The following is a 13,094-nucleotide window of genomic DNA, read 5'->3' as shown; positions in this document are numbered from 1 at the left end:
TGAAGTTTAAAAAAGGTCCATTGTGGTTACATGTTAGATACAAAGCGTTTCACCTTATCCCTATACTGTTAAAGAGAATTTAAGCTATTACAGTGATAATTTTCCATTCATATCTCATAGCACTTCTTCAATAACGGTTGAAATGCTTAGTGGTAGCTACAAACTTCCAATATTTTTCGATTGTTCACAATAGCAGTTATCGAACTGAGCATTGTAATTGGGAATGTTGCTTTGTTCAGCTTATTTCACGATGAAGAAAAAACTTCATATTGTGGAGCAATATTTCATCATGCCTTTCTCAATAGTAAACTCTGTCAAAAGTTGCATCATACCCGCTAACAGATTTAAAATTATTGCTAGTCGGCGAAGATGCTTCATCAGGTGTATTATTACTCAAGCGTTAAGGTAATATAAAATTTCAAATGAAGAAATTTGTTTGGATAAAAAAACGTAGCTTTTTTTTTTCAGTTTCAAACAGTTTGAATTTAAATTAATATTTATTTGCATTTTTTCCAAATTTAAAACCCTAACCCTCCCAAACTGTACGAATTCCGCCAAATAATATTTCCTTGTGGTTTTGCGGATAAAAAAGGTGCACAGCCTTTAATTTTAGCACACATTGGCAATCCTAGTATGGTAGTTTATGTGCATGTAAGAAACATCATGACCATCCCCCCTCCCCCTTGGAAAACAAATTCCAGATACGGTACTACGCACAAATATGATTATTTTGCAATTGATTTGCGAAATTAGTATTTTTTACCCCTGTTCTTTGTTAGCCTGCAGCGATTAAACTTAGTTGAACCGAATTATGTAAAGATTCGACGTAAATCATGGAATAGTATAAAGAACATATGCATATTGATTTTAAGGACCATCCAACATTAAATTATTGAAGCTTGTACATAGATAATGAATGAATTATTGATACCGAACTAATTTTGGTATTTTCTGGGCTGTTCGTGTGGAAAATACTGATCCATAATTTCGCTCTACCATTACTGCTATGGAAATACCAAAGCAAGTAGAACCGTCGGAGACCGCAATGCATTCCTGCTTTGAAGGATGCTATTAAAAAAACAATTAACGGCAGCATTTCTTTTCCGTTCGGCTTTCTTGCCAAACATGCTTTGCGCTTGTCGCTGATCGACTTTACGGCCACTGTTAAGTATACTTTTTGTGTTGATTGCATTTAAAATATCTCCTGGTGGTTATATGTTGCTGAACATTTTCATTTGCTTTGAACCAAGGTTCACGAAATTAACGATTACAGTTAATCTTTGAAGAGACTTCATTTAGGGCCTTTTTTACAGGCTTTTCATTCAGACCAAACTCATAAAAATATGAAAATTCGTTACATCGAAAACAGCCTTTTTATGATTAAAAATATAAACTTTAACCTCTTTGGATCTTTTTTGAATTCCAAAAACCAGCCTATATGAAGTCCTCAGCAATAATTTACCTCTGCGCCGAATTCGGAAGAAATCCAACAAAAACTGTGGATTTGTATAAGGACACACACACACACCAACATACATCCATTTATATATATATATATAGATGCATGTAAGGAAAGCCTTGACCACATCCCTCCCCTTTGAAAGATAAATTCCGAATGCGCTAATGTGCATTACTATGATTAGTTTGCAATTTATTTGCTTTATTGGTACCCCTGTTCTTTGACCGCCTGGAGCGACTTGTATTAAACCGAATTAAGTTATCGGTTATAATTGAACCAAATTACTTAAAGATTCGACGTAAATAAAGGAATAGTATAAAGAAAATTTATATATTGCAAATTGGTTTCATAAAGATTATAGAACATTAAATTAAATTTCTGTTGCAAGGATGAAATAGATGTGGTTTTAATAGAAGTAGTCTAATGCTGAAACATTCGAAGATTGTACGTCAATATTGAATGCAATATTACTACCTTACTCATACTTCATATTTTCTCTGCTATTAACGGGAAAAACACTATTCAAAAATTACACGCAACCCTTACTGTTGTGGATTTTATAGTTAAACAATATTTAAAAATTATAATTTAACGGTAGCATTCAAATCAAGTAGCACCAATGGACCCCTGGGGCTTCGTAGGTTGCAGTTTAAGAAACGATGTACAGCATCATTTCTTATATCTACGGCTTTCTCGCCAAACATGCTTTAACGCTCTTGCTAAATAGCATTGACGGCAATCGTTCAGGATACATTTTGTGTTGATTGCATTTAAAATAGCTCCTGGTGGTTATATGTTGATAACCGTTTTCATTTGCTTCAAACCAAGGTTCACAAATTTAACAATTAAAGTTGATCTTTGAAGAAACTTCATCTAGGGCAGTTTTTTACGGGCTTTTCATTTAGACTAAATTCATAACTATATAAAAATTCGTTCGTGCAGAAAAGAGCAATTTTATGACTCAAAATGTGAAATTAGACCTCTTTGGGTCTTTTTAAAATTCCAAAAACCTGCCTATATGAATTCCTGAGCAACAATTTACCTTTGTGCCAAATTTGGAAAAAATCCGACGAAAACTGTGGATTTGTATAAGGAACATACACACATATCCACAAACATACATCCATTTATATATATATAGATTCACTAATAGAGGCTGTTTCATTGCTAGTAGGATGTTTATTTTATGTAGCCTAAATTTCCGTTTCACACCATTTAGGCTATGTAAAGTAAACAGCCTTACAGAAATAGAAACGCAGTTTCCATTTGCACAAACCATTAGTACTACAGTCTGTGTTCAGAATCGGAATATCAAAGTCAGTTAACTTTCTCATTCTGCACTCTTTTATCCTCCTGGTAATCATGGTTACGGCACTATGAACTGTTCCCCCATATTGCTTCTGCAACACATAGGCTAGTTCGTTGTTCCTCCAGTTATAGTAACAAAGAGGCAATGCCCTGCTCGCTTCACTTGCCAACTCAACTTTGTTTTTTGCCATTGTATTATTCGTGGAGCATATAGAGATCTTTTCTTTTTTTTTACAGGTAAGGCAGATTTTAGTACTTGGGAATTACGTGCAGGAAATTATGGTATTAAAAAAAGGTATTGAAAATGAAAGCCAAACCTCTAGTCAGAAGCAGCATCTTCTCAGCATTATTTGGCAAGCCAAGCCAAGAGGGTGATTGGCGATCAGACAGACTTTCAACCCAATGGAGAAATTGATCACGCCTGTAGAAAATAAAGCTCTTATGTCTCAAAAATGAAGAGAGTAAATTATATGTACAAAATTACAGCTGTGGAACATTGGTATAAAGAGTATCAGAAGGGGAGAAAATACCTTATGCCTTCAGGCATTGTAATAAATTTTCCTTCCACACCATCAACTCCAGTCACAAGGGGGAAATCGGGCTCAAAGCTTTGAGCAGTGAACAATTTACTTAGAAATGAATTGAGGAGACGCTGAAAAAATACTGAATGAGAAAAGTTGTTGACAATAAGATAATTATTGACTTAAGAATATAAAAATTTCCCTACTTGGTCAAATTCATTGTCAATCTTTCCTCCATATATGCACTGACTCAGTAAAGTACAAATGGCATCCCAGGGTACTTTCTCGGGAGGTAAGTTGGTTCTTCCCTAAAGAAAATTAATTAAACAACTAAGCTCATATACTAAATTTTAATTAAAAATCAATGCAGATGCACAAGTCCATGAATAAAAAAACAAGCCTAAAAAAATTTATTATTCATGTTTGCAATAATATGGATTGTGCGTAGTTACCAGAAAACAGCAGTGTAGGCACTAAGGTTGCACACATCAGATTTAGCAGAAATAAATCTGTCCCACAATCTGAGAATCAAACAAATATTCTGCCAGGCTAAACAGAAATGTGGTATCTGCACATTTTAGCAAAATTAAGACTTGATTAACCTAACTCTAATTTTTTTTTTTTTTTTTTGATATATAAATGCAAAATATTTAAGAAAGTCTTCTCTTAGAAGAAAAGTATTTATCCCTCACTCCTTTTTTTTCTCCCCCCCCCCCCCCCGCACATTTCTCCATTTCGTACATTGCTTCCAGACATAGTTTTTTCTGCTGGTAAAATTATTGCTAATTTATTTAGATTGGTTTCATTTTTGGACTATTTACATTGTTTATGGGTTTTCTTGGAAATTTATTACTTAATGTTTTTTTTTACTGATGCAATTATATAATAAATTTGTCATTTTTTCTTTTTTTTTTGTTTTTAATTTCTGATTTTTGGTATTTATACTATCTCCTGTTCCAGGGTGTTGCTTTTCTCGGATGACTTTTCATCCAGAAGCTCACTTCTTTGCATTGAAAAAGGTGTTCCTTGTAACACAGAAACACGTGTCTGCAATAATTTGCATATTTTGTGCTTCAATACATTGGATAATTGATTATTTTAACTTTGTGTAGTTTGCTGAAGGTATTTGAACGTCAGCAACAAATACTAAGCATTTAGAGTAGTATCCGAGATATGTTTGCCCTTTTCTTCTTGGCAACAATGTAGATACAACTTTTATTCTTTAGTAACACACCTTTTAATAATGTAGCAGCTTATTGTACCTAAGTTCTAAAATTTGAATTTACCTATAATTAATCAAGCAGCTGATGCAGGTTGATAAAACAAATTAATAAATTAATACAACCTTACACAGAAATTGGTATAAAATTCAGGTTTTTCTATTTGAAAAAATATTTAAAAAAGAAATTTCTAATAATGAAATAGCATAAAATATTCATAGCTATATATATATATATATATATATATATATATATATATATATATATATATATATTTTTAATGTATTTCATTTTTTTAACTGCCAATTATCTCTGTTCAAGCATCGTTTGCTGTCAAAATTATGTTAATGCTCATTAAAGGACTCTAAAAAAATTATTTATTACCTAATATAAAAGATCATATAAAAATTAAAGTTATTTTTTTTCTATGCATAAGTTTTTTAAACTTTTCAAAATGTAATGTTTATAAAATATTTATGTCTGATACAGTTTAGCAAAAATTTGATTTTGTTCTTTCATCTCCATAATTCCACAAAACAAAGTCTGCTGTCAAAACTAACTTTTAAGCTCAGTTAATGAATTAAAAAAACTAAAATGTTATTTAAATTTTAAATTAAGATGGTATTTTCCAAAATGTTGCTTTTGTTAAAAAAAGTTGTGTATATAGTATATTCAACTCTTTTTACTCAGTTTTTTATGTCGCAGCATCTGAGCAGATACTCGTAAATGTGACTAGTAATTGTCACTTACAACCAAAAGAACCAAGTATATGCAAATGCAATTAAAGAGAAAATTTGCAATAACTGCATTTTTTAATTATAAATCATGACTCTTAAAAATATGCACTTGAATAGGCTAGATCAATCATTTAGAAAACAACTATAATAGTTGAACAATACATTAAATCACAAGTTAAGTAAACTAGAGACAAAACTTTTAAACACTAATTTCTCATTTTCAGCTGAACTGCAGATAAAATATTTGTGTTTAGCTTGTCAGTTCAAATCTCCAATTTAGGGAAAGAAAAAAAACCTTTATATGTAAAACGTAAATATCTACTTTTGCAACTGCAAGATTTAAAGGTGCTAGAAAAGTTGTAAAAAGTAAATGCGTCCCCCTCCCTCAAAAAAAAAAAATCATTGCTATTATTAAAAAAACATTACTTTAGAAATAAAGTTAATTTAAGTGTACATATTTTCAAATTTCTTAAAATATTACTTGAAAAATCTTGGTCAAATATTGTTCCCTTGAACTTCCCAGACTATTTTTTTCTTTAAGACATAAGTCTTTCTTTTTTTTTTTCTTTTGTACTTTGATAAATTCAATAAAAATGAAGTTACATTAATTTAATATTCTTCTGTGAGAGCATCAATTGATGTGTTTTATATAAAAATGTAGCAAATTTAAACAAACATTAAATCAATGTACCATTGCAACTGTTTCAATCCATGTATCTAAAGTATCACACGCAACTCTCAAATCCGACTCATTGAACTCATAGCGTTTTGACCATCCAAGAGGAGCATATCGCAGTCTCTCTTGAACAACTGCATGGAACCAGGCAAGAAGGAAATAAAGTCTTGCTCGTTCGCCTGGAGCCTGTATAATAAAGAATATAACATTTTGATTAGAGATAGAAGCATAATAAATGATAAAATATACGTATTTCTTCAAATGCAGAGAGATGAATACCAGACAAAATAAGACAGGATATAGGCAACATACAATTAACATGGTTCACAATTTAAAATCGACACCAGTCAAAACCAATAGTTAAAAGCTAAAAAAAAAATTAAAAAAGACAGTAAACACAGCACACTTAAAATTTTGAATGAAAAATAAAACATAACATCATTGAAAACAATTTCTTGGTGCAAATAGATTATTCCAAATGTGAATTCTAGAGCCATCCATCTCATTTGTACATTCTGTACAAATAAGTTCAGAAATAATGCTGATTGCAAACTGTAGGACACTAATTACTGAACTATTCATATAATTATATTTCAACTTGAGAAACAGGTTTGAACACATGTGTGATGAGATATTTTCCTACAAAAAATAATTATTTATGAAAAGGAAAAATTACTTAATATCACAGAACGAAAACAGTACCACAATAAGGATAAAATGAAAAGAGAATATAGTAAATTAATAAACACCTTCATCATTCTTTGTGCAGGAACTGCACTAAATGTTCTCAGTAAATTGGCCTTTATACCAGGAGGGGGTTCAAACACAAAGATGCGTCCAGCTCGAAGCAAATTCACGGGAACTTTGGGATGGATTTCAAGAGTAAGGAAAAGTCTGAATGCAGCATGAGGTTTAAGGGTATGGAGTTTTTTTTCCAGTTGAACAAGCCATTGTGGTGCTAAGTGCACATTCTTCAACATAACCCATCTATAAATGAAAAATGTCATTATAAATAAAACGAAGGTCAGAACACATGAATGAATATTTTAAATAAAAAAATTGCAAGTGGAAAGAACAAGGAAAATGATCAATGTAAATTATTGGGTGCATGATTAGAACAGTGCTGGATCTAGCAGGAAGCAAGCAGGACCCCTTACACTAGATGGCAAATTTACCAATTTCCTGTGGTTTTTGCTGAAACTTGATATCAAAATTTCAAAGAAGATTTGTAAGGGCGGCAGTTTTAAGTTTTTGCTCTGGCTTGGAAAAAATCAAAGATCCCATACTGGATCAGAAATATTTTTTTCAGTTTTTAAAGAATATTTATCAAAATACATGCTTGGGAGAAAATAAAGATGTAAGATATATCACGATGTTTTTTTAAAACTAAAAAGAAACTACAAGTTTATTTTTTGCAGTAAATACCTTTAACTCCCCCCCCCCCCCGAGAAGAATCAAACATTTCTCACAATAATTTCTTGCTTTTACTGCTCTACCAAGTGGTAACTATTGTGTTTTTTACTATTATGGGTCGCTATTTCTATTTACAAAATTGACAGAAGCTATGAAAATAATCTTTCCTGCAAGTGCACCATACACTCACAGTATTTAAAGTGTCTATAGACAAGAATTTATTAACGAAACTTTATGAAACTTATTAACCTCCCTTTTCTTTAAACTCATGATTTATTCATGCAAAATAGAGCAATTACCTGAAAATATTTATAATCCAGAACCATCATAAGCATTATAAGGATGTTCATTACAGGGGTGCCCAACCTAGGGAGAAGGGAGTTATGGCATAGACTGCACCATTAAAATTTTAAAGGAGTGTTGTTTTCATGCATATATTTTGCTTTTCTTAGTGGGAGAGCAGTCTTTGGAGTATGTGGGTACATTACTCTTTGGGGGATGAGTCTTTAAGATATTTTTGAATGACTATTTTACTATAATGATCACCGAGCATGTGAAAATCTACAAAGGTAGCAGGCCACTGACACAGGATTGCCACATTTTCCAGAAAGTAGCCACTATCTGCACAAAGTACCCTAATTGTCTCCCTTTTTCCTTCTATAATTTCAGCTTGCTAATTGTAAGTATTTGTTTTCAAAATCCATTAAAAAAAAGGGGGGGGGGGGCTTTTGTTAATCTTCCATGACATGCCCCTGAGGAACTTAATATTTTGAATCATTGCAAACTAATGAATTTAAAAAAAAAAAAAAAAAAAATTTTTGAGAAGACTTAGTAAAAATGTTCTGTCTGTTTTGACTATCATATTCTTTATTTTGTTCATTTATTTATTTTTTTAATATTATTTTTTAAATGATTGCTTTACTGGGATAGAATAGCAAAAAAATTGCTTTTGTAGATATAGATATGCTTTGTAGATAATTTTTAAGGTTTTTCGAGGCATTTTAAAAATTAAAAATAAATAAATACAAAGACACCAATCAATTTCTCAAAAATATATTCTTTTATTGGGATTTTTCATGACAACATTTATTTTCATTAACGAGAACCTTACTTTTGAAATAAATCTTTGTTTTCAAATTAAGGTATAATTTATTTTAAAAATAGAAATTGTTAATCATACCTTCCAGTTTTAGAAGCAGAATTGATTGCTTTCTCTGCTTGACTAAAGCCTTCAGCTGAACCCATTGCAATGGATGTAATATTCTTTCCAAGTTCTGTAGCCAAATCATCCACTCTTCCACTAGCATCATAGCCAGGCACTGAGCACATCAGTACTGGAGTATTTGATTTAACCTATAGTAAAACATGTTATTGATAAATTGATTGAAAATAGAATCTGATAGAAATTTTGTTGAGCTTTTGTAAACAAAAACAACATCATAGTTTCACTTACCTCATTTTCCACAATAGTCGATAAATCCAATTCAACTTCTGCTTCAGACAAGAAATTCTGCCCAAGCACGGCTGAAACTACTTGTAAAGCTTTTGCTATTACTCGATCAGGTCTAAATGCTTGTGTTACTAACAGCTGATGCATTGCAGCACCTATAGCAGTTAATGGTTTATCATCACCCCATAACACAGGGACATCTTGCTCTGGATTGGAACTTTCTATCCAGGCATTGAAATTCTAGAAAACGAAGTACAACTTTTAAAACTCACCATTATTGTAAAATACTAATGGTAAAAATACACACAACAGCAAAAAACGTTATTTTGTGTCAACTCTACACTTCAATATTTCCAATATAATATATATATGCACAAATTAGCAAAGAAATTTGCACACAGAGTTATAAAATCACTCAATAAAAGTTAGTAAACATTTGATGCAAAAAGCCACAGTCTTCAAATTTGCGAACGTCAAATTTGTGAATTTCAGAACAGTTAAGTGCAATGAAATCAATGATCGATTTTAAAGAAATGAAAGTAATAAGGCTACAAGAACTCAAAATAGTTAAATGTTATTGATAATAATTCAGAATTAAAGATATAATTAACAAAAACTATAATCATGAAAATGAAACCTTTACAAAAACCACAATTGCAAAAAACAAAATCTTTTCACTTAAGAGTAAAAATTGTACATTTCCAATCACAAATACATATTACCCTTATTTTTAAAATGTTCATTTTCAAAAAAATTTAGCAAATCATTCCTTTTTTTTAAAATAAGGGTTAACTGTTATGTAAGTATGGTAATCTTTTTTTCAGTACATGAAGAAAAAAACTATTTATTTACTTCAATATTATCCAAGTTCCTTTGTAGATTTTTAAATGCTGGTAATTTTGATAGAGCAGTTGCCCCTTCTAGTTGGTCAGGGTTTAAGCCAGGGAAATGAATAGTTGGCTGTCCAGGTAATATTCCTTCTCTTCCACGCAAAAAGTGATTGAATTCATGCTCAAAATTAGGCTCACTAAAAAAAGTAAAAAAAAATATGTTCAATTTTTCTTGTACTTAACAGTTTCTTTTTATTGAAAAAACATTAATACTGAAAAGTACTAAGAAGTACAGATATAGATTTACTTTAGGATTTTAAGGATAAATTTAACATGAAATTGAAACATTCAAGTGACAGAAATTTGGTATGATTCACATCACATAGTGCAAACAAAAACACTTCTTTTGTAAAAATAAAAAAAAGTATTAAAAAAAATCAATTTAAAAACTAATAATAAATTTAAAAAAAACTGTTTCAGTTCATTTACACTACAAACCCAACCTTTTTTCATTGGTAAACGTGCAGATTTGCAGAGGTTCCTTGCAACCCTGAAAATCTGCACATTTTGGCTTTCAATGCCTCCTAAGAAAAGTACCACTGGCAAACCCTTATAAAAGTTGCAATATTTGTGATGCATCTATGCTAGACAGTATTATTTTGGTGAAGGATGCATTTTAAAGCCTAAAACAGGCCTTAAACAAGTCTCAGCTAACTATTTAAAATAAGTAATGTGCATTGGTGCAAGAATAATAATTTCAAGTTTTTTTTTTTACTGCAAATACACTTATGTGAATTACTAGTATTAAAATAAGAAACTTTAACCACCTATTAGACATGCAACTAAAATAGTTTATTTTAGAAACATACCTGGATAGACCTTTTAAGTAAATTTTGCACAATAATAGAGCAAAAATCAGCCGATCATCATGAAGTACACCCCGAGTGACACGATTGTACACCGTCTATTAAAAAATAATAATAATACAAAAGTTTGATATGGAAAGCAAATTAGAACACATGTAAACTTAATGATGACAAACAGGAATTTTCATAAATTTAGGATGAATAATCTCTCTCAACAACTATCTATACTTTACATCTAAAATGCATATTTAATTTTTGAAATATAATCCAACTCAACAAAATTTTAAAGTAACAGGACTTAGACAAGATTTTTACAGATGTTTTATGCAACATTAAATGAATAGCATTAACCTATCTTTAACATTAAAAAAAAAGAACTATTAAATAAATTTTTTTAGTATGATTAAGGGACTGCAACTCGAATTTACCTGGAAAAGATCTGATGTGATAATCGATAACCTTGCATTGTAATCAAGCTGCCCAGTCAAATGCGGGTTATTTGTAAGAACATCATTATACATGTCAAGGAAAAATTGCAAAGCATACTGGTACAAAAAGTGAACCTAAAAAACAACAAAATAATTCATGATCCAAATTCAAAATTAAAAACAAAATATTTACATTGCTACAAATATTGAAATGTTAAAGTGAAAACATCATACTTGATGAAGCCCTTCTAGGGTAAAATAGATGCTACTGCAAGCTTGGGATAGCGGCATGTATTGTTGGGATACCATTTCAACCTCGCTCATTACTTTGTCAGTTTCTTCTACTTTATGCATGATTTCAGAAGCTTCATTTTTCAGTTTTTCTAATGTACTTATGACACTAAATAAAAAAAGTTATAGAGTCAGTCAGGGGAAAATATAAAATCAGAGAATATTGTGACTTGAAGCTTGGCAAGTTTATATGATTTGTGTAAATGATTAACCTTGATCGTCACTGAGCTGTGGGAAATTGAGCAAGAAAATTTAAATTGCTTAGCAGGTACTCAAAGCAAAAAATTAAAAAAGCCGACACTAAAATTCTTGGGCAATTAAGAAGTGACCATTTTTGGTGGGGTTTTAAAGAGACACTTATAAGATGTGCTCGACGGTGAAATAAGCAATTGTCCAACTTTGAGATTTGCCACATGTTGGCTTTAGAGAAACATGTTGGTTGAGTAAGTCTAAAAATTTATCATTGTAAACAATATGAGAAAAGCTAAACAAATAACCGACACATACCATCATGCTAGTAATGAAAAATGTATTTGAAAACTTATAAAATATTCTCCCTAACATTCTGATTTTGAAAAACAAAGCAAAAATTCTGCTTTGAATGTGAATGGCAAGAAAATAATTTTTCCACTGGGCTTAAGCAACAACATGAATTAAAAATGCATTTAACATACCTGTCATCATCCAAGATACGGCCTTTAGCATCATTAAGTGCTTGCAACAAGGATTTTTCTAGCTGTCGAAGACGGACATGGAACTCGCCTAAAATCAAATAACATTATTTGCTAAGAAACTAGAACATTTTTTAGATAGAAAACATAACTCTACGAGATATCATTCGAGATAAATAAAAATAAAGCCATGCAGGGTTGGAAATGCTGTCCCAAGCCGAAAAGTTCGAGATATGGCGGGAGTATTCCAAACTGTTCAGGGTCCCATGAGCCGAAGATGTGAGGTGTGCATTGTAGCCAGTAGAAAAAACTTTGAACACTTACTTTTTGACCCTTATACCTCTTGCTTTTTACTTATATCATTACCATATTACCCTGCATTATCCAGCATGTTGGATAATTCAAGGTTTATTTTGCAACAAAACAAAAGTAAATTTCCCCATTCAGTTCCAATCAGAAAGCAAACCAATGCAAGGAAAAAAAATAATAAATCCCGAAAGTAAAATCTTTCAAAAAAACTGTGTCTTGCATATAATATGTGCTTGTTATTTATGGTAGGCCATTATTAATGGATTTAATTACATGCCAATAAAGTAATAAATTCAGAAGCAATCACCCTTACTGCAATTTGTTCTTTTTTTTTTTTAAATAAATTATTTTAAGTAAGTTTAGTTTTTAATTACTAAATAGCTGTGGTAAATTCTTTAGCATTGGTTTAGGGGCAGTAACTTACTGCATAAATGTTTGCTTACTTAGTTTTAATTTAATTTTTATAAAATTATTTGTTATTAAACAATATTTTTCTTTTTTAATTTAACAAATGACATTGTTAGTAAACATTTTTACAAAATTAATCTGTTTATTAATACTAATAAGATATGTATAGAACTTACATTCATTTTTAAGCTGAACATATTTTTTATAGTACATATTCATTTTTTCCCCAGACCTCGGCTTTTCCGGCATGCCGGAAAGGAGCAGGCAAGTGTTATTGAAAATCTGGTGTCCCCTGAATTTTGCGGCATGCCAGATAATGCAGGGTAATATGGTAAAAGGTTTTTCACTTACGGTCTCTTCTCTTAATGGTGCTTCTGTGTAAAATACATCTTCAGGAAAGCATTTCTGACCCTACATTGCTATATGATTTCGAGTGGTAAGGTGATCCCTACTCCTCTTAGGAGTTCTAAACATTTAACTGAGACACCCTGTATCTTTACATTATCA

The 13,094-nt window shown here is 31.1% G+C and overlaps 1 protein-coding gene across 1 annotated transcript in view; it reads right to left on the bottom strand.

Annotated features, from left to right (window-relative positions):
• The window catches only part of LOC129220050 (dynein heavy chain, cytoplasmic-like), a 135,385-nt gene that overhangs the window by 13,007 nt on the left and 109,284 nt on the right, over positions 1-13,094 (bottom strand). The window contains exons 72-83 of the mRNA XM_054854389.1: positions 11,874-11,961; positions 11,143-11,308; positions 10,909-11,043; positions 10,484-10,578; positions 9,637-9,811; positions 8,788-9,024; positions 8,515-8,687; positions 6,671-6,908; positions 5,937-6,107; positions 3,495-3,596; positions 3,298-3,419; positions 3,085-3,188 (exon numbers count right to left, since the gene is read on the bottom strand). Of these exons, the coding sequence (XP_054710364.1) occupies positions 3,085-3,188; positions 3,298-3,419; positions 3,495-3,596; positions 5,937-6,107; positions 6,671-6,908; positions 8,515-8,687; positions 8,788-9,024; positions 9,637-9,811; positions 10,484-10,578; positions 10,909-11,043; positions 11,143-11,308; positions 11,874-11,961 (1,806 nt within the window). The remainder of the gene's footprint in view (positions 1-3,084; positions 3,189-3,297; positions 3,420-3,494; positions 3,597-5,936; positions 6,108-6,670; positions 6,909-8,514; positions 8,688-8,787; positions 9,025-9,636; positions 9,812-10,483; positions 10,579-10,908; positions 11,044-11,142; positions 11,309-11,873; positions 11,962-13,094) is intronic.

The sequence above is a fragment of the Uloborus diversus genome, chromosome 4, assembly GCF_026930045.1.
Source record: "Uloborus diversus isolate 005 chromosome 4, Udiv.v.3.1, whole genome shotgun sequence".
NCBI classification, from domain to species: Eukaryota; Metazoa; Arthropoda; class Arachnida; order Araneae; family Uloboridae; genus Uloborus; species Uloborus diversus.
This window is presented reverse-complemented; position numbering and strand designations above follow the sequence as displayed.